At 42.1% G+C, this 20,740-nt stretch overlaps 2 protein-coding genes across 2 annotated transcripts in view; one reads left to right on the plus strand and one right to left on the minus strand.

Moving 5' to 3' along the window:
* LOC123377155 (gamma-secretase activating protein) overlaps positions 1-14,257 on the plus strand; it is a 68,796-nt gene extending 54,539 nt beyond the window's left edge. The window contains exons 25-31 of the mRNA XM_045029678.1: positions 1,757-1,827; positions 2,400-2,494; positions 5,298-5,417; positions 7,128-7,189; positions 10,201-10,305; positions 10,472-10,565; positions 14,123-14,257. Of these exons, the coding sequence (XP_044885613.1) occupies positions 1,757-1,827; positions 2,400-2,494; positions 5,298-5,417; positions 7,128-7,189; positions 10,201-10,305; positions 10,472-10,565; positions 14,123-14,214 (639 nt within the window). The 3' untranslated portion in view covers positions 14,215-14,257. The remainder of the gene's footprint in view (positions 1-1,756; positions 1,828-2,399; positions 2,495-5,297; positions 5,418-7,127; positions 7,190-10,200; positions 10,306-10,471; positions 10,566-14,122) is intronic.
* Positions 14,258-14,323: 66 nt separating this feature from the next.
* CCDC146 (coiled-coil domain containing 146) overlaps positions 14,324-20,740 on the minus strand; it is a 120,508-nt gene continuing 114,091 nt past the window's right edge. Inside the window, exons 17-19 of the mRNA XM_045029664.1 lie at positions 19,848-19,985; positions 17,311-17,559; positions 14,324-16,220 (exon numbers count right to left, since the gene is read on the minus strand). Of these exons, the coding sequence (XP_044885599.1) occupies positions 16,017-16,220; positions 17,311-17,559; positions 19,848-19,985 (591 nt within the window). The 3' untranslated portion in view covers positions 14,324-16,016. The remainder of the gene's footprint in view (positions 16,221-17,310; positions 17,560-19,847; positions 19,986-20,740) is intronic.

Here is a 20,740-nt window from a genome sequence, read left to right on the forward strand (position 1 = left end):
GCCACCCTGTACCCCAACTCCCTGCCCCAGCCCTAGCCCTGAGTCCCCTGCCACACACCCAAACTGCTGGCTGCTGCAGAAGTCACGGAAAGTCACAGAATCCGTGACTTCTGTGATGTCCGTGACAAACATGCAGCCTTAATCATCACAGAAGTACCTTAGAAAAGCCAGAGTGGCTGAACACTGCAGTGGAACCTCAGCATCTCAGAAAGTAAGGCATAAAAATTCAAACGTGGCATAGGCACTCTAGAAAATATTAACCCTGTCACTGCAGTATTGGCTGGTCTAGTCCATTTTGCTACTGATGTTTTTTTATCTGGATTTTCTCCAGTTCAGTTTTAAGTGTACCAAGAGGTGAGGCTTATACTGCTCTACCAGTTTCTACTCCATGTTCACTCTTACTGAGATGGAGGATGTTCTGGTGGTTAATGCACTGGATTAATGTTCATGTCCTGTTCTACCGCAGACTCACTAGGTGACCGTGGGCAAGTCACTTACTGTCCCCCATCTGGAAAGCAACAACAATGCTTCCTTTTCCCCACACTTTGTCTTGTGTATTTGATTGCAGGAACTGTGGGGCAGGGATTGTCTTTGTACAGCTAGCACAGTGGGGACTCTGAAGTGCTATCAGAATACAAACAACATAAAATGACTTGCATGCACTCAAAACTTGGTTACATCATTATAGCCGAACCAAATGACACCTGTAAGCTGCAATTTTCTGAACTGGGTAGAAGCTGGATCAGTATGTGCTTACTCAAACTCTACCAAGTCCCCGCAGACATCCAGTTTTGTCATGCAAGTAATAGCATAGCCAGTGACTGTGGCATAACTTTTGGGAACTCCTTTAGAAACTTCTACTATGTGCTGATCTTCACATATAGCTAAAACTCCAGATGTAGCCAGAGTGTAGTTAGACTAAGGGCTCTGTTGCTTGCGGGACCAGAAATGAACGCCTTTCCAGACAGGAGGTGTGGTTTTTCTGGCTTGTGCCTGAAAATTGGAAGTCATTGTCATTTCCTGGAAATGAAAGAGAAACTGCTGAACTCTAGAGTATTTCAACTGGAATTTCCCATCACGTCCAAAAAGTTTTGAACTTGGAAAATATGGGAATGTTAGTCAGAGTTGTCTGGCTTGTGCTAGGAGTTCATCACTGTACCGTGGGGAAGTAAACTTTAACCTCTCTGTGCCTTCGTATACCCCCAGGAATATGGGGATGATACTTACCTTAGGAGTGTTCAGTTAATCCCTCCAAACTAGTGTTTCTAAAGAATTTTGAGCCCCCAGATGAACGGTGTTAGAGACATGCCAGATGTTTGCGATGGTGTTGAGCTACAAAAACACTTCTCATTTAACATTAATGGGATTATTCCAAACAGCCCTATGTGGCAGTTGAGGTTTTGGGAATGAGGCTGGATCTGCACGCTGCACGGAGCATGGTTATGGAATCCTTTCAACATTCGCATACAAGGGCAGGTTCTCTGTTGGCTGCAGAAGCTTAGAGGGGCCAGAGGTGAGTGGGGCTAGGAGCTGGCACTGGCCAATAGTTCTGAACTGGAGGTCAGCCAGGGAGCACAAGAAAGAGACTGTGTGGGCTGAACACTTGTTTGTGGGTGTTGGAAATCAGCTAAGAAGAGATTGGAATAATCAGAGGAGAACTAAAATCCACACGATGTTATCACGTGAACTGGTGTTGGAAGTGCTAGCAGAGGCCAACGGCCACACAAGAACTCATCCACGTCCCTTTTTGTTCTAGCTGGATCTGATCTGTCGGATAATGGAAGCTGTTTGGAGGAAATACAGTCTTCAGTCCGGCGTTCTCTGCTTGTAAGCAAGAGTTTTCCATTAATCTACAGCAAGTTTTATAGAATGTGGCAAAATGGTTTTGCCAAGTCCACATTGCCATGAGTGGGTTTTGGTAATATTTATATTGCTAACACCTGACTGAAAACCGAGCACCAGGTAGGCGGCAGAGGACAGCTTCAACTAGTTGGGGGCAGAGGTACATAAAGAAAAGCCACACTGAACTCCCATTGGTTTGAGTCTGGGTTGTGGGTGCTGAAAAATCAGCCCACTTACATCCCTATGTAGATACCTATCGACAGGAAGTGTCTAACTTTAGGTACTCTACTTAGAAAGTTGTGGCTCCTTGTTTAATGGCAGACTTGTAGGTATGCTGTGAGCAGAAGGCTCCACGTAGATTATGTACAGCCACGTTTCAAATTGTTAACAAGAACTAGAATCCAGTAACTTTAACTCTTAAATAAACCAAGATGGTATCTTAGGACCGTGAATTCCTTCTGTTTAAAATGAGTTCATTTAACTGTGACACAAAGTGACTAAGCCATGAGGGGAGTTTGATGTCTTTGGCTGCTAACAGGCTGTTTTATTAAATGCAGGGACGAGCGAGGAAGTGCTGCAGAGTGTGCAGCTTTCCACATCATGAGTCGGATTCTAGAAGCTGCCAATGGAATGTGTATGCCCCTGCCTCCTGGTAAGCCCTGTGACACTGGATCTCTGCGTTTCATTGTTTTATTCCACCCTTGAGAATAAGAGCATCGCTTTGAATGTCTTCCAGACAAATAGCATTTGCAGTAAGTGCAAGCTGTATTAACTTTGGCAGGCCTGAAATGTACTCAGTACAGCTGTGTGGGGAAGAGCTCTCCATAAACACCTGCAGTGAAATAAAACAAATGTCAATAGTTACAACAAAGATGGCAAATCGTGTAGTTTTTGAAAAGTTTCACTTCCGAGCACCATTTCAATTCTGTGGGAAAGCATCACCCAGAGTTAGGGTTTTTTTCCTTCCCCTTTTTAATGAATTTTTAGTTCAGAAAGTAGCTGGGTTGGACTTTCAGTTTTAAGGGCTACCAACGTAAATGACATCCAGTGGTAAGACTTTTTTTCATGCTGCCCTGCTAATGTATTTCAGCCCTGAACTTCCAGCTGTGAGGATGGAGCAGGGGCCCTGATCCTGCAGCTGCCCCCAAGGGTGAGCCCTGTGCCCATGTAGATGTCCATTGACTGCAGCTTAAGAGTCTGCTCACGTGAAGCAGCTTGCGCTATCGACGCCTTCATTTCCGTGTCTGTGCAGTCTTTGGAGACTGGAGAGATTGAAAGGCTTCAGTTAGTGCCAGTTTTCAGAAGGGCCACCAACCAACTGTGACACAGTAACTGCTCTTGGACACAGACTTGAACCAGTAACATGAAGGCTCTGTATCTCATTACCAGAAAACAACCCCTGAATCTACAATTTTAGATGCTGGACTGTTCATTAGATGCTTCATGTCCCGCTTTTGGGAGTAGCCACCAATTCTTCAGTCTGAAATACTTTAACAGAAATCTACTTGAGTAGAATGACTCTCTTGTTTTGCTTAGTCAGAAACTTTGGCCTGGAAATATTGTGACTTTGGCTTTTTAGGCTACTGGAGTACAAACATCATGTTAATGTGGTCTTGATCTGTTGGGAAAGATGATCATAAGCAGGGGTGAAAGTAACTTAAAGGACTTACCGGTACGGAGTCCCGAGCGGGGGTGTGGCCTCAACCAGAAGAGGTGGGGCCTTTCAAAATTTCAAGGCTCCGGCCATGAGCTCCAGGGCCTTTAAATCACCCCAGAGCTACCAGCTGCAGAGGTGGCTGGGAGCACTGGGGCTCAGGGGCAAATTAAAGGGCCTGGGCCTCCGGCTGCCGCGGAGCTCTGGGCCCTTTAAATCCCACAGGAGCTCTGCTGCCACTAACCCGGGACAGCAGGGCTCCAGCGGGGATTTAAAGGGCCCGGTGCTCCTGCCACTGAGGGGAGCCCCGGGCCCTTTAAAGCACCGCCAGAGCTCTGGCATCGGGGCTTGGGTGGTGCTTTAAATGGCCCGGGGCTCCTCACAGCGACCGGATCCCTGGGCTCTTTAAATCACCGCTGAAGCCCTGCTGCTGCTCCCCTGGGGTAGCGGTGGAAGGGCTCTGGTGGTGATTTAAAGGGCCCGGGGCTCCCCGCAGGGGCTGGACAGCCGGAGAAGCCAGTCCAGTCCCGCACGGCTTACCGTACCGTACCAGCTTGCTTTCATCTCTGATCATAAGTGACCCTTACCCCCATCCAGATGAACTGATGTCTCAGTTGGGGACACAAGCAAGAAGGGAAAGAGAAGATGGAAAAATGTTGACTTAATTTAAAATGAAGAGTGAGAATGCTACAAGGCACTTTAAATTGCTATTCAATCTGTTACAGATACAGGGACTATATAAAGGGACCCACAGGGATAAATTAGAAAGGAGTTTGTCTCAAGAAATCCATGGGACAAAAGGTGTAATGAAAATGTACCAGTTTTTCTTTTGATGGTGCTAGACTACCATTACCAAGAGCTTCTGATAATCCCCATACAATTTTCAAAGCACTTTCTTTTTAAATTTTAGGAAGAATTTCTGAACACTAATGTTTCACATTTTTGTAAATCGCATGTTGTTGTTTAATTTGCCAAAGCAGTAAGGGGCTTACAGACACCTGATAGATTTTGTCTGGATTTTAATCCAGTTAAGAATGTTTTTGCAAAAGGATTTGGCTTATTATCATACTGTTAGTTATGGGACCAAAGTATGTGTGTAACCACATGCTGGGGGGATAGATCTGAGTCTATTAGATCAGAAACATGAATCTCAAAACTCCTTCAGCATTGATGCCATTTTTGTGCTGGTTCATGCTATACTGTAGCATGGATAGTAACCACATATAATGCATGTTGAGGTTTATTTCTTAATTAATTGAGTGGGAGGGACTAAAAGACACATGCATAAGAAATTTTAAATGCAGACAAACAATTTATAGATTATTTAGCACTCTTTTGTGAAGTAAAATATTTTAAAAAAAAGTAACTACTTTATGGCATGTCTCCAGACTCCTCCGTTTCATTTCCTGTGCCTTGCAGAGTGCGTTAAGATAACGGGAACTCAGCAGTTTCACATTATAAGTAGAAAATCTTTTGGGGAAGAAGGGTTTTTACCATATTGTAACAAAGTATTAGTTTGAACTGATTGCTCTAGCTTAATCTTCAAATTGACGTATTCAACTGTAACTTAATACTGTTGCAGAGAATGAAGGTGTTTAAATAACATGAAGACTAACATAGTTGTATGGCAAGTGTTGATAAACTTTTCCTCTCCTCCCACAAATGGAAGTATATGTGTTAGTAAAGAAAGTACTGTTCTCAACTAAGCTTTAATGCTGTGGATGGCACGGCTGTAATTTAGAGGCTTTGCACAAAACTGTTTGTATTTCTGTTGCACAGACAAGTGGTGCTTTCTTTGCAGGTTTTCATACTTTGCACATGGGGCTTGGAGTTAGATGTCTGCCTTTACATACCCTGCTGCATTACATCGATAATGGGGTGTTACAGCTGACTGAAACATGCGCTATAAAACTTTTGAAAGGTATGGTGGATTTAACAATAGACACTTAGATTACATTCCTTTGTAACAAGTCTGCTTTGGAAATGGATACCCTTTATATATTTCGAAGGGACACCCATGGCTCTTTGCACAACTGGCTGCTGCTTTTTAAAAATGTTGAGGTTTTTTTCTCTTACAGTACATAGAGGAAAAATACAAGGGCCGAAGGTTCAATTCTGCACTTAGAATTGAAAGTTATTGTTGAAAGTTATTCCTGTGGAGCTGCTTTGAAGTCAGTGTGATTGCACAGCTGTTCCAGAGGACAAAATTGGGCATGAGCCTACATAACGCTATCCCTGATGTGATAGAACATGAAATAACCGTTGTGATAGTTTCAGCAGATCACCACATGGATCCCAGTTTCGTTTTTAAACTAGGAAATTTATAGAAACATTAACCTTAATGATTTTCATAGGATTTATGTATAGCTTAAAAAAAGACCCCAGCCCTCAAAATAACTGGATTAGTTTGCCTCAGCAAATTTCCTCAGATTGATACAACACACAAAATGCTTTTGGTGCTGGCATTAGTGGAATGTCCAGAAATTCTGCACAAGGCAATAAAGTCTTTTTAAAAGAAAAAAACCCAGGAGTTTAAGACAGTCATGCTTTAAAGAACTTTTAAAATATGCTATTACGCCTCCAGAGTGGTTATTTTCATTAGGCTTTCTTGTAAGTAGACTAAGAAACTCACCCCTGTTCTTTCAGCTATGTTTTGTGAACATTTAAAAAGAAGAAATAGTGTACAAAGCAGCATATGAAAATCATGTTTTGCACAATCACTTCTCATATACGCCAATCACTATGTTCTTGAATTATTGCCCAAATTTACAGCCAGATTATCCTACTTTGTGTTTCTTGGCATAGGACCAACTTTATGCAGTCATCATAAAGCCAACATCTTCATAAAACCAGCTTGTGGCTTCATAAACCATAGAATGACCACAGCGATATTCATTGCCCGTTTAGCTCAAAGGGAGCAGTTAGCATAACTCAGTTGATTTGAATCAGTTATTGGAATACAGCAATACAGTAGAACTTCAGAGTTGCAGACACTTTGGGAATGGAGGCTGTTCATAATTCTGAAATGTTTGCAACTCTGAACAAAACGCTATGGTGGTTCTTTCAAAAATTTACAACTGAACATTGACTTAATACAGTTTTGAAACTTTACTATGCAGAAGAAAAATGCTGCGTTCTCTTTATTTTGTAATAGTTTACATTTAACGCAGTACTGTACTGTATTTGCTTTCTTTTTTTCTCTGCTGCTGCTGCCTGATTGTGTACGTCCAGTTCCAAATGAGGTGTGTGGTTGACTGGTCAGTTTGAAACTCTGCTGTACCATACTATAACCTAACTAAAGCAGTTATGCTACTGTAATCAAACCTGTAACACAATACTTACACAGTGGATAAAAGAAAATAGGTACAGATTTGTACAGTACACCATTTCTTGTTATTGCCAGGGTTGTGAAACAATTGTTATGCTTTTGGAAGGTGATGCTTCAAATTCTAATTGTTCCCAATAGGTCTGAATAATTACATTCAAATCTGTTATCTCAAAGGGTGAGGGGTGTTTGTGTGTGAGTGTGTGTGTGTAATATAAGTTAATGTGTATTTTGCTATTGAGTTCATTTAAGAAGTCATAGCCCTGAAGTCATGGTCAGTTATTTATTTCTCTCTCTAATTTGTAGATCTGGACAACACTGAGAAGAATGAAAAGCTAAAATTTAGTATCTTTACAAGGCTTCCTGAGGTAACTGCATGGGGTGCTTCTGAAGTTTTGGACCCAGTTGTTATGAAATTGATCTGAGCTCAAGACTTAAGTCCCATGTAAATTATCATAAGATGGCTTACCAGGGAATTAAATAGTGCATGCTGGTCCACTGAACAGGGATGAAGTTCACCTTGTGCATCTTCAAGGCCTTAGCTACATATACATTTTCTTTAAGTTTAACAGTGATTGGGAGGGGGTGATTATTACATTGAGGAAGGAGGGCTTTTTTAGCTCTCTTTATATTTCATATTGGTGATCCATGTTAAAACTGGGATTAATAAGCATTTCCGTTTAATTCATGAAGTTTCCTACTCCTGTCCAACTTCACTACTTGTTAAAAATATATATGGTGCAGGGCAGTACAAGCTATTCTGATGTCACGTTATAATGCATACTGTGGTTAGGTTTTGCATGTATAATTACCATTTCAATCTAAGTCCGTAGGTCTGGTTTTACCCAATTATTAATTGATGAGGTTTCTTACCACACTAGATTCTTGTTGTTACAGGAAGCAAAACGAACACTCATCTTTCTTAGTGTGGTGCCCAAAACTGGACACAGTACTCCATCTGAAGTCTCACCAGTATCTAGTAGAGTAGAACAGTTACCGCTAATCTCTTATCTATGACACTCCTGTTAATATGTCCCATAATGACGTTTGCCTTTTTTGCCACAGCATCACACTGTTGACATGTATTCAGTTTGTGATCCAATATAAACCTCACTATTTTCAGCAGTAATGCTGCTTACCCAGTTATTCCCCATTTTGTATTTGTGCACTGGTTTTTCCTTTCTAAGGGTAGTCCTTCGCACTTGTCCTAATTGATTTTCGTCTTTTGTTTCTGACCAATTATCCAGTTTATCAAGATCATTCTGAATTCAAATCCTGTCCTCAAAAGTGCTTGCACCTCTCCCTGCTTAGTGTTGTCCCCAAATTTATAAGTATATTCTTCACTCTATCATGCAAGTCATCAATGAAAATACTGAATAGTATCAGACCCCAGACAGACCCCTGCAGGACACTGCTTGATATATCCTCCCAGTTTGACAGTGAACCATAGATAACTACTTTTTGAGTATGATCTTTCAACCAGTTGTGCCCCCACCTTATAGTAATATGATCTAGACCATATTTTCCTAGTTTGCTCACAAGAATGTCATGTGGGACAGTGTCAAAAGCCTTACTAGAGTCCAGATATATGATGTCTACTGCCAGTGATGAGCTGCCAAAATATTAACAACCGGTTCCCTCCTCCTCACCCCACGAGGGGGTCATGCCCCCTCCCGCCCTGGGAATCCTCCCCTATCCAACCCCCCACGTTCCTTGACAGCCCCCCACTGGGACCCCTGCCCCATCCAACCCCCTTCCCTGTCCCCTGACTTCCCCCTGCCACCCATCCAACAACTCCTCTCATTCCTGATGGCACCCTGGGACCTCTGCCCCATCCAACCACCCCTTCTCTCTGTCCTCTGATTGGCCCTGGAATCCCTACCCCTGACTGCCCCCCCACCACCCCATCCAACCACTGCTTCTTCCTGACTGCCCCCCCGGGACCCTTGCCCCATTCAATCCCCCTGTTCCCTGCCCTCTGACTGCCCCGACACTAATCTACCCTCCCAACTACCCTGCCCTCTATCCAACACCCCTTCCCTGCCCCCTTACCACGCTACGTGGAGGTGAGGGCCGGGCTGGGCTGGCTCGACTGGGACTGGGACCGGAGCCGCTCAGCTGGAGCCAGGGCGCTTGACTGGGGCTGGGCCCAGGGGCGGGAGCCCGGGAGCCCGGAGCCGCGCCACCCGGCTGGCTGGGCCCAGGGGCCGGAGCCTGGGCCCCCAGAGCCGCGCCGGCTGGCTGAGGTCGGGGCTGGGGCCGGACACGCACTGGTCAGGGTCGGGGTTGGGGTCGGGGGCCAGGCCGGAGCCTTGCAGCACCTGGAGCCCTTCTCCACTCACGCCCCTGCCCCCCTGCCCCAGCTCACCTGCAGGAAGCCGCTGCTTCCTTCTCAGCCCTCCCAGGCTTCCTGCGCGAACAGCTGATTCGCGGGAAGCCAGGGAGGGGGAGGAGAAGCTGGGGGAGCGTTCAGGAGAGGAGGCAGAGGCGGAGTGAGGTGAGCTGGGGCCGGGGGAAGGGCAGGGAGCTGCTGGAGCTTTTGTTAAATTTAAAAGCCCTTTTCGAACCAGTTGTCCCTTGCAGGACGACCGGTTCTAAAAGGGCTTCTAAATTTAATAACCGGTTCCCGTGAACCGGTGGGAACCGGCTCCAGCTCACCACTGTCTACTGCTTCCTCCCTGTCCATTAGCCTGGTTACCGTGTCAAATTAGCTGGATTTGTCAAGAAAAAATCATGCCAAACCAATGTTAGCTATCACCTTGTTATCCTCCAGGTTTGAACAAATTGATTATTTTATAGTTTGTTCCAGTATCTTTCTGAGTATCAAAATGAGGCTGACTGGTCTGATTCTGTGGGACTTCCTTTCCCTCCCTTTTTGGAAATGATACTATGCTTATTCTTCTCCAGCTTCTGCGACCTCACTTGTCCTTGAGTTCTCGAAGATAATCGTTAATGATTCAGAGATTGCTTTGGCTAGTTCCTTACATCCTCTAGGGTGAACTTCATCTGTCCTACCGACTTGAATATGTGGACTGTTGTGTGTTTCCAATCACTGAAAGTACCAATAGAATTTTTCTGTAAAAAGAGTTTCTTTACTTGTCTGCATTTAAAAAAAAAGTGTCAAAGCTTTCTTTGTCTTCTGTATTTTGTTCTAGGAATGGTTTAGTCGGTTGAGGCACAGCTCTCAGTCTGAAATCTATAATGAGCTGTTAGCCATTGGGCACTGTTGGGAAGGAGAATGGAATGATTCTAAGTGTACTCTGACTCTGGTGCTGAGTCATTAAGTAGTGAGACCTATTGTGACAGAAACTGCCACGTAAAGGCAATAGATTCACTATTGCATTGCATCTATTTTATATTTGTTTGTTTTGCTTAATAGGCAATTGGTCACAAGGTCAGTCAGCTGTGGAATCATCCTGTCAACTCTAATTTTATTGCAAGGAACTCCGTTAAAGTTTTGCTTGATAAACTTAGGAACAGACAGGTAAGAGTTTGGTGGTGGCAATTGCTTGTTTTTTAATCTTTTAGCTTTGATGGTCTTGAGCCCAATGTATACTCTACCATTTGGACTGTTAGCCACTTTTAACTCAGTATTTAAGTAGCTACTTTACCACTTTTGTGAAGTAATATAAAGTGTTTTTCCTTTACAGCATAACAGACCAGTGGTGGACAGACTGTCCGTCCATGTAGAGTTTCTGCCACTTAACTACTTAGTTGATATGCTGGCAGAGGTAGAGGATCAAGGTAACATTATTATTATTAATTATTATTATTCAGCATGTTTATAACAGTAGTGCCTAAGGACCAAAGAGAAGTGGGTTCCTTCTGTATGTTGTTCCTTTAATGAGCTGTCTCCGTGCCTCTGGATGTGCACATAGGGTTTTATACTGTCCCTATGGAAGACTGCGGCCAAACACCATTGATTTCCATAGGTGCAGGATTGGGCCTGTAGCTCCCATTTCCACTAATGGAAGCCGTGTGCACGCAGTGAAATGGAGTTTGGGGTTTATGTGTAGAACAGGCTTACAAAAAGCAGTAGTGTAGAGCTGGGGTTCCCACCATGGCTGTGAACATCCTCAGCCCCTCAAAGTGTTCCTGCCCGAATTTCTCTCAAAAGGGCGCCAGTGGGTATAGTGGAAAGCCAGGGTGCTATGGCTGAAGTAAACCAAAAGAGTGAGGCTGGAATGACTTCTTCCTGTTTCAGGTATAACTGCAACCTCAGTTATTGTTCAAAGGCTAAGAGCTTTACATAAAAACAAAGTGACAAACCCAACTGGGGCATGTGGGTTAGCAATGCATTATTAAAAACCACACATGCAAGCTTTGGGTTTAGAAGGGATGTATACAGAATACTACTGAGAGACTGTCAGGCAGTTACCCATCTATGGGTATATTAACCTTTCCATAAGAATTACATGTGTGTGTAATGGGCTTCTTACCTTTCTGATATCACTACTCTGTTTCCCCTTATTCAGCCAGTGGTGGGTAGTTTCTCCCTAACAAATGGGCAATTTGGAGTTTAGCTCTCTGGCCAAACCTCAGTAAGAGTTCTCTCCTTTTGGGGGCAACCAAAACATTTTAAAAACCACATGGTCCTAAATGGCCGTCCATGGGCTAAATAGTTTATTCACCTCCCCAGGCTGCAGCTTTCTGTTTATCTTCTTGGCAAGCTAAAATGCAATAATTTGCCTTCTCCAGGCTCAATCAAGGGCCCTTTCTCCACAGGCATCAGCTATGGTGTTCCAGTTGATAGGGGACTTCCTCCAACTTAGTATTTTTTAAAGAGTGGTACCAACACTGAGCCTCCAGCCTACACCAATTCTGTATTGTCATAGCGTTTTTCCTTCTTTTCACTGTCTCTTCAGACCTTGAACCACTTCCCTCTTTCCAGAGTGCCTACCTGTCCGTTGGCCCCTCCTTGGCTCACTGCTTCCGTAGCTTTCTTGGTGAAAACCCTTCTCCACATCTCACCACCTACTCCCTTGAAGGTCTCTCCATTTCTGAGCCAGCTTCTTATATAGTTCTGGCATTTCTGTCTCATGGTTCCTGTCTGGAAATCATAACCATCCTAAATCCCTGGCCTTAAAGGGTTTAGGCCCAGATTTTTGAAGGTATTCAGGCATTGCTGCACTCAGTGTTGCAATGTCTAGCTGATTTAGGATCCTAAATATAATTTCAAAAAGAGATTTAGGCACTTAGGAGATTAAATCCCATTGACTGTTTAATCTATTTTAAGGTTTTTTACTGGTGCCCATCTGTATTGTCAACTGAGTGCCTCTAACATAAAATTAATAGAAAAGTCTTCAGTGCATCTTGTAGAGTCTGTGAGTCTCCTCCCTGTGGGATATGTTCTGTTTATGTCCCAGTAAAAAGCAGACTGGTGCTGACAGCTTTGAAAGGGGTCAGCACAGTCTGCTACAATCTGGAAAGCAGCCAAGGTTAAATGTTAATCAAATCCACAATTACTGTGACAGTTTCCCCCCTAAATTACATTGCTTGCGATTTCATGTAACAGTATTATCAAACTGACAATACCAGGGCCACTTTCTATAAATCCTTCTTCAATTTACACTGAAGCAAAACTTCCATTGATTTCAGAGTTTTGGTCTGTGTAAAATCTTCAGGATTTGACCCGGCGTCCTGAGATAAAAGTGGCTGACAGATTCAATCTTATAACCTGATACTATATTGATACAGACTTTAAAGGTTTTATGAGTCTGTTTAAAAAAAACAAACCCATAGAAGTCAATAGTAAGGCTCCCATTAGCTTCAGTGGACTCTGGATCAGACCTTATGGGCTAGATTCACAAAGGTACTTGGGCATCTAGAGAGGTAGTTAGTCACTTAAGCCCAACATTTTGGCTCCATTCACACGTGCAAAATCACGTCTCAGCTGTCACCTAACCCTGTCGGTGATTAAATCCCCATAGGTACCTAAATTCTATGCGTGGGCGTGCTCAAAGCCACCGAAGTTCTGATGCTGCCCAACAGCCAATGAGCTGCTTGAAGCCCATGCTCAAACCAAAGCCCCAGCAGGATTCTCAAACAAGGTGTTTTCCTGCCTACCTCTCCGGTGCAGCCCAATGCTCAGAGTGCACCTCTAGGGTCAGGCCCACACAAAAGACAGCCAGGGGCAAGCAGGTTGGGAATTTTTCAGGGGTGTTCCAGATTCAGATTCTTGCTCTGTTAGATTTAGAAGCTGGGATCTGAACCCAGTTTTCCTACATGCCAGGTAAGTCCCAACCACCAGGTTATAAGGGATTCTGGGATGGGTCTCTCTCAGTCTCTTATTTGGAGCTGTTTCATTTTCGTATAAATAAATATTATTGCAGCAGGGACTTTAACCTAACTCTCCCACATCCTAGGCAAGTGCCCTAATCACCAGGCTGTAGAGTCACTCTTTCTCTCTCTGCCCAGTGAATATTTAAATATTTATACCAAGTGGACTACCTCTCAGAGGAGAGAGGTCCACCCCAGAATGCCCAATAACCTAGTGATTGGGGCACTTATCTGGGATGTGGGGGACCCTGCTTTGCCTGCTTTGGAGCAGGAAGTTGAACCCAGGTCTCCTACATCCTAGGTGAATACCCTAAGCACTGGGTATAATGAGGCGGGTGGGTGTGTCTGTGTCTGCCTTTTTGCAAGAAAGGGCTGACCTGACTTAGGCACCTAATTCCAAGAAAGGGTTTGCAGCTGAGATACCTAAATGGAGGGAAACCTCTCCCTCCGGCTCATCAGTCAGGTGTGTACAGCCGAAATCAATGGGAGTCAGGTGCCAAAGTGCCTTTGTGGATTTGGGCCCTAAGCCCCCACCTCTTTTTCTCTGCATTTCTCTCCCTGCTTCCTTAGGTGGCTCCCTACTCCGCGTGCTGGATTCTGAGAATCTCTTTCTTTGGCATTGAACTCTTTCCATGTACTGAATGAGGAGCTGGGGCACCGAACCTGGAGCGGAGAATTCCAGTAGTCGGCAGCGTGCCTAATACTGAGGCATTATAACGCTTAAGAACCTTGGTGAATCTAGCCCGGGGTCCTTACAAGAAATATTTTTGTCTTTATAAAAAAAAAAAACTAGGGGCCAAAACTTTTAAAAACCGAGGGCTTGAATTTCAGAGATGCTGAGCATCCAAGTGAAAGCAATGAAAGCTGCAGGAGGAGGGCTCCACATCTGTGAAAATACATTTTAATCCTAACTTTGGGTACCCCAGATTGAAAACGTTGGTCATGGCGTCCTGGGGATTGAAGTATTGGTGCAGAAGAACATTCATTGTGTAAATGCTGATGTTCTCAATGTACTTTTCCAGGTCTGAATCCATTTGAGGAAGAAGACAATGTGAATGCAAAATTTGTAGAGGAAACAGCACTGAAACACACCATGATGCTTTTAGGCCTGTAGTACTGCTAAAATATATTGGGTTACTTCAAAAAGCATGTCAGTCTTGCTACATATATCACCATTTCAACAAGCATATTTGCAACTAAAATTCCAGGGTTTAATACTTCTCAAAAATTGTTAATGTTTATAAAACAAATGTCATATTAAAGGCTCCCAGTTTTCAGTTGCAACCATTAACTAGTAAAAGGCTGCCCAAAATAATATATGCTCCACTCTACTCATGCATGTACTGAGGAGGACTAGACTGAAATTGCAGACTTGCTAGTAAATACAAGGAAGATGAAGAAGGATTGGAGCTGATACAGACCCTGCTCTTCAGCTAAATGTTTTTATTATTCAGTTTTACACCGTGGAATGGCCGAACAGGAGTACGTGTAGAAAGTTTCAGAATATGGTGGGAAAAGTTTGTTTAGAATTTTATTTTTATTCTAATACTACTTTTACAGGCAAGAGACATTCTTAAAAAAGAACAGTCTAATTACATTGTGAAAAAATGAGAAATTGGCAGCTGTCATTGCACTGATGTATAAAAGATTTCTTTGAGATTACGTAGTATAGGCTAGAGGTAACAAATGCGGAGTAACTGTTTGTATATAATGTATTAATAAAGATGTATAAATTCCTCATACAGACGGTACATCTCTTTACAGTACTGCCCCTATGCCTTTGGAGTTGGGTTTTAATATATTTGCTCTCTGTAATGTGTATAAGAACCTTTCCTGATGTTGATGATGTACTGTACAATACAGCAGGAGAAGAAAGCTTCTTTGGAAGCTTATCTTTACAGTGGCTTTGATGAATTGTATTTAATTCTGCCCCTATGACTTTTAATGTTTTTTAGATCAAGTGTTAGATTTTTTTTAAATTGCTACAGATTTTTTTCCTTCAGTTCCCAGCTATATTTATACAGAACTGACCTAACCCATTTATTTTTTTAGCTATGAGCTATAAAAAGTAGTGCTTTGGTACCAAACAGGGAAAATTTGTGAACTTCAGACATGCTGAATTAGCATGGAACAGATGTACTTCCATTTACTGGGTAAGGAAGTGTGCCAATGTTTCAGAAGTAGTAAACTAGAATGAATTTGATGTTACTGGAATTAAAAAGAAAAAAAAAGTGTGTTCCTCAAGCTCTCTGTATAACTACCTCTGTTATCCTTTCTCAGCATAGTTTCAAAGAGGGGAGTATGGTCCCAAGCTTGTGTACCCATTTTGCGGTGTTGAATGAGAGCGATTCAGCTCCCAGAAACCGGGCCCTTCTTACACTTTACTTCTCAGTATGCAAGAGCATTCACCCTTTCTTCCCCTCTTGCTCCTTCTCAATAATGGGACTTGTTCCCTCTACTACGGTTGCCATCAGTGATAAAGGAGGATTAGCTTGCTGACTGGCTGGAGTGTGAGACATGCCTGGCAATTATCTTCAGTCCAAACTGCTCCCCATTTGTATAATGAATAAGGTCATAGTTCAATTATGTTAATATTAAAAAAAGCTACAAAATCTTCTCTTGTTTATTTTACCTGTTTGTACTTTAAGTATTTATTAACAAGTTAAAAACCAATTTTGATTATTGTTCACTCCTCTTAACATTTCAAAACACTGCTATGTTTTGCATACTGAACCCCCATTAGCTGCAGGGACTATTTAGCTATACTGTCTGCTTTAAAAATATTTTGTTTACAGTGTGAATATTTTGGCAAACTGCTAGCAAACATTTAAAAACATTTACAATATTGAGCTGTTGGCTTTGCATATTCAACTGCTACTACTGGACTTATGATTTAGATGGAACAGGATCACTTGTTCAGATTTCAATTGGCTTTACAATCGGTTTTCTTATGTGTCTCATATTTGAACCAGGTTCAGTTGGTTTGAAAGGAGCCAAAGCACCATAGGGACGTGGCAAAGGGAGAACATTTTCATCGTCTGGGATGTATGCATTGGGGCGCTGCTCCGCTGTTGTATAGATACTGTTTGGCGAGGCATACTGTTCCTCTTCTGCAGCACGCTGTGAAGAAACACATTTTTAATCTGCTAGAACACTGACAGACCGTTGCACAAGTCATGGTGAAGACAGTACTTAGAACTCCATTTACCACTTCTCAGCCATAGATCAAAGCACTTTACAAAGAATACTACTGTACTAATATCCCCATTTTTACAAACGAGGAAACTGAAGTACAGAATATTGAAGTGGCTGTCATAACATGGGGGAAACTGCTAACTCCCCAGAAGTGTCTAATTCCAAAGCAGTTTTGTTGGGGAAACCTTCCTTGGCCTCAAGGCAGCATATTCTTTAAATGGGTGCACTGTACACTCTCCTCCATGTTCAGGAAGCTTTTGCCAGAGAGAGGTGGAAAGCCCATGGCCTGCCTTCATCCAGCCCTTAGGGAGGCTAGTGCTGTCAGGAGTGCTGTAAATACTCTACTGAAATTGTACTCTAGCCCTGCCTGGTGAGCCAGAGGTTGAGGGAACCTCATACAAACAGGACATCTTTTTATAATACTGCCCCTACTTAGTGTAAACTCTTCCTCTACAGATCACTGGTTGTCCCAATTGGTTTTAAGGAGGCAAGCTGCCCATTAAGGAACTTGCAACATTTTCCCATGTGCTCTTCCGGCCCACTGCCATCTAGCAATCTAATCTCCCTTTCTCTCTGCCAGTCTAGCATCTACAAGCTCCTAAGAAAAAAGGCTGGGTTAGCTTCTTCCTTTGTGCTATTATCCTGAAACTGAATCCTCAGTATATTATCTGAAATGATCCGGGCTCCTCTATCTTGCCACCATCAAAATAATTAGTGTTTAATCTGACATGCACAGCTTCCTTTTAGCACTAGACACCAGCTAACCAATTGGTGAATCTTCATTATATACAGTATGTAGGACTTCTGTTGTGACTCTCCACAAAGCAGCTTGGCAATAAGCTCTTCTATGACCATAGGTCAGTCTTGCCCTATTCTTCAAGAAGACTCCCCTCCCCCAAATTATGGAGGGTGGAAGATGGCCAATCAGAAGCCACACAGCAAAGCCCTTTAAAAAAATAAACAAACTGGAACAATGTGAATTAATCTCAAATTGCACCATATGACAAAAGCCTACCTTTTCTCTGGCTTCAGCTGCCGCTTTATGCATCTCCTCATTGCGCAATACCTTCAGCCACTCAATCTCTGTTTCTTTAGGAGGAGGGAGACCTTTCTCTATCCTTGATGAGACAGTCAGCAAAAATTGTTCTTTGTCCCTCATTTCCTGTTGCAGTTTAATGGTAATTGCTTGCTTCATGGATAACTCTGCAATAAGAGCCATCATCTTTTGGGTTTTATCTTTTATTTTCTGCTGTAGTTCATTCATCTGGAATCAATAACATTAATTCAACTTTAACCAGGTCTTCTCTTTACATACACACTTGAGAACCAATCTTGCTTTCAGGATCTGTATTTTCAGAGAATTAATGGAAAACTTTTTCATCAAAGCAGCATATAGTAAGAAATACAGAAAATCTATTTGACTTTCTGGATGATGATATAGTGCTTTTATTTGTACAATACATATTAATCATTTCAAAAGCCAGTAAAGTAAGATAAATATAATACATGAGCTAATGCACATGTTGTTCATCCTCTTCCTTTCCAATTCAACAGAAAAAGAAATAAACTATCTCCATTAACCCTATTAGTTATCACTTTTAGTGTTAGTACTGCTAAGCCATACTGTTATTTTGGCCTAGTCTTTAAAAAACTAATGTTCACATTTGTGTGTGTACAAATAATGACCCACTTATTTGTGAATTTACATGCACATTGTGTTCAGTTACACATGCATTTAAAAGTCTAATATTTATTTGTTGTTTACACATTTGCAAATACAATATACAGAAGTGTGGGGGGCAGAAAAAGTCTCGGAAAAGTTTTCACATAAGGGGCCCATGGAATCCCCCCAAAAATTTGTGTGTCCAGCTGATGAGCCAAGAAGATAATGTAGAATTTTTGTGAAACTGTCATTGTCCCCAGGGAGCATAAAATATAGGCTAGGGGTTCGGTACTGGATGGAGAAAAAGTTCACCTTAACTGTCTATTTTTAAAAGCATGGTTCTACATTTAAAAATAAATGTCACATTCCTAGTCACCCAATCTGCTCCTTGTGTCCATTCAGAGCCATACCAACTGGCTTTCAGTAGAAAACATTGTACTCACTGTTTTACTCCTGCTGGCATGGCAGAACCAACCCAGCTATTAAAAAGGCAGGCCTGGGATGAAATCCTGGCCCCACTGAAGTCAATAGCAAAACCTTTAACGTCATAGTGCAGGATTTCATCCTGGAAGCTATTCCATATTGTGCAGAGTGAACAGCATTGTATACCAAATTGTATTCACTTATGCCTGCATGAGCCCAGTGAAGGAAACTGGAGGTATAATGTCAAGACAATGGGGTTGTACAAAGGTAACATTTCTGCAAGTCAGTTAGGCTCTTGCTGGTGATGATGCACAAGAACAAACCCCAACTTGACTCCCAGCAGGTATGGTGGTTAGAAACAGCATCTGTTCACTTTTAAGTGACCATATGTGACAGAGAATTACTGAAAGAGGAAAAAACTCGATGCCGTTTTTATCCACAATATCCTTTTCTACAATCACTTCTCAGAGTGGAACCACACTTTAAACAAACATAGGTTAGCAGCAGCCATGTTAAATGTCCCTGTAGAAAACAACTTAAACATGTTTGTTGCTGTAATGGTCTGTTCTTATTTATCTGGATCTGTTCAAGCTCCAACCCTAATACCTGGAAAGAAAACAAGACTGGGCCATATTTTCTTCATTCACTTCAGTTTTCTTCTGTCTTTGGTTGTGTCTTTTCACCTCACTTGTTATCAGTGTCTCTCTTCTGACAGTTCTTTTTCATTAACAAACCTCTTAACTTGGGTTTTCTTTTCTAAAAGCCTCCTTTATCTTTTCAAAATATTAGCTCGATGAGGCAGGCGGAAATAAATGTGATAAACATAAGAAGAAATGATTGATTTGAGAATTTTCTTTTATGCACAGGTGTGTGGTTATCTCAGCCTAAGTGTGTAAGAAAAACTTGGCTCAATGTACCGGTATCTCCTTTCAGATTGCAGAGTATGGAGCCTGCCTGTGTTTTTCCTGTTATTGAGCAGGTCCATATAGTTGTTTGAAATGATTGGTTGGAGCATTCATTCAAAAAGGAAACTACCTTCAACATTTTGCTTAGCTATTAAGCTCCTAACCTCAGAAAGAACAGGAGTACTTGTGGCACCTTAAGGTGCCACAAGTACTCCTGTTCTTTTTGCGGATACAGACTAACACGGCTGCTACTCTGAAACCTAACCTCAGAAATAATTCATTGTACACATAAATAAAAGGTAAAGAAAATGATCACAGCACAGCTTTCAGAGATTTCAAGTAAATACACAGTATTTCACTTATTTACAACTATAGCTGTCATCTGCAGACAGCTAGATGCAGCAACTGTAAATAGTTGCCTGTAATGTCCCATGAATCATTGTAAGTATAGTAAAAGTTTGTATAAAAGTCATCCTAGTTCTCACTTCCACAAATAAAATACATCAGCAGTTTAGTTACATAAGGGATTCCTGAACACAAAGAGTTTGATCTGATACTTACCCGTTTTGCTAATAGCAGCGTGTCTTCCTTCCCATTCTCTGTCTTGGTACAGAGTCTATCTGTTAGCCGGGAAACTTGCTCATAAATAAAGTCCTTCTCCAACAATTTCTCCTCCTTTTGTACCAGCTGTATTTCTAACTATAATGAGAACAAACCCATACACAATGGTGCTCACAATCACTTTGCAATAGATGCATTTTTACAGACTTGACAGCTTTTTCAAATTGTGTAAATAAATAGTAACAGCATAAATAACCACTTCAAAATGAATCTTTTCCTGAATGACCAAGACTACAGCTCAAGCTCTGCGCTGAGACTTGGAGTTAATTTAGTTTCTGTATTATTGCTTTTATTTAAAACAAAAGGAACTTTCTATCTCCTTGTGGTTGTACAGAGAAATCTGAAAAATGTAAGTTCTGAAGGCTCAAAAACCAGAAAGCAACTAAAAAGAATTCAAAATATACATTTTTATAAAAAAGTCTCATGCGTTTTAAGCCACTTTTTTTTTTTTTTTTTTTTTTTTTTTGTTTTTGGAGACCTGACTTAGGATTTAGAGTGTTTGGGGTTGGCCATACTGGACACATGTGGACTCACATTAATGCCACTGTGTTCTGCCCTGACTGTGCTCCTATGCAGAGCAGCTCCTCACAGCTTTCACATCTGTGTGCTGTACTGTGCTGCAGCGCCCACAAGCCCAGCTCAAAGATTTTTTTTAACTCTTCATGTAGAAGTTTTATAAGAAATGAAAGAAAAGATTGTTTGCATTGTCAAGGGCAATGGTTCTCAATTTATTCACCATTCTGGGCTGCATATCCAGCTCTCTCTGTTATATGTGGGCTGCATCTACACAATATATATACTATCTATATGGCCCAGATGATGTCACATGGGCT

This window comes from Mauremys mutica, chromosome 1, assembly GCF_020497125.1.
Source record: "Mauremys mutica isolate MM-2020 ecotype Southern chromosome 1, ASM2049712v1, whole genome shotgun sequence".
NCBI lineage: Eukaryota > Metazoa > Chordata > Testudines > Geoemydidae > Mauremys > Mauremys mutica.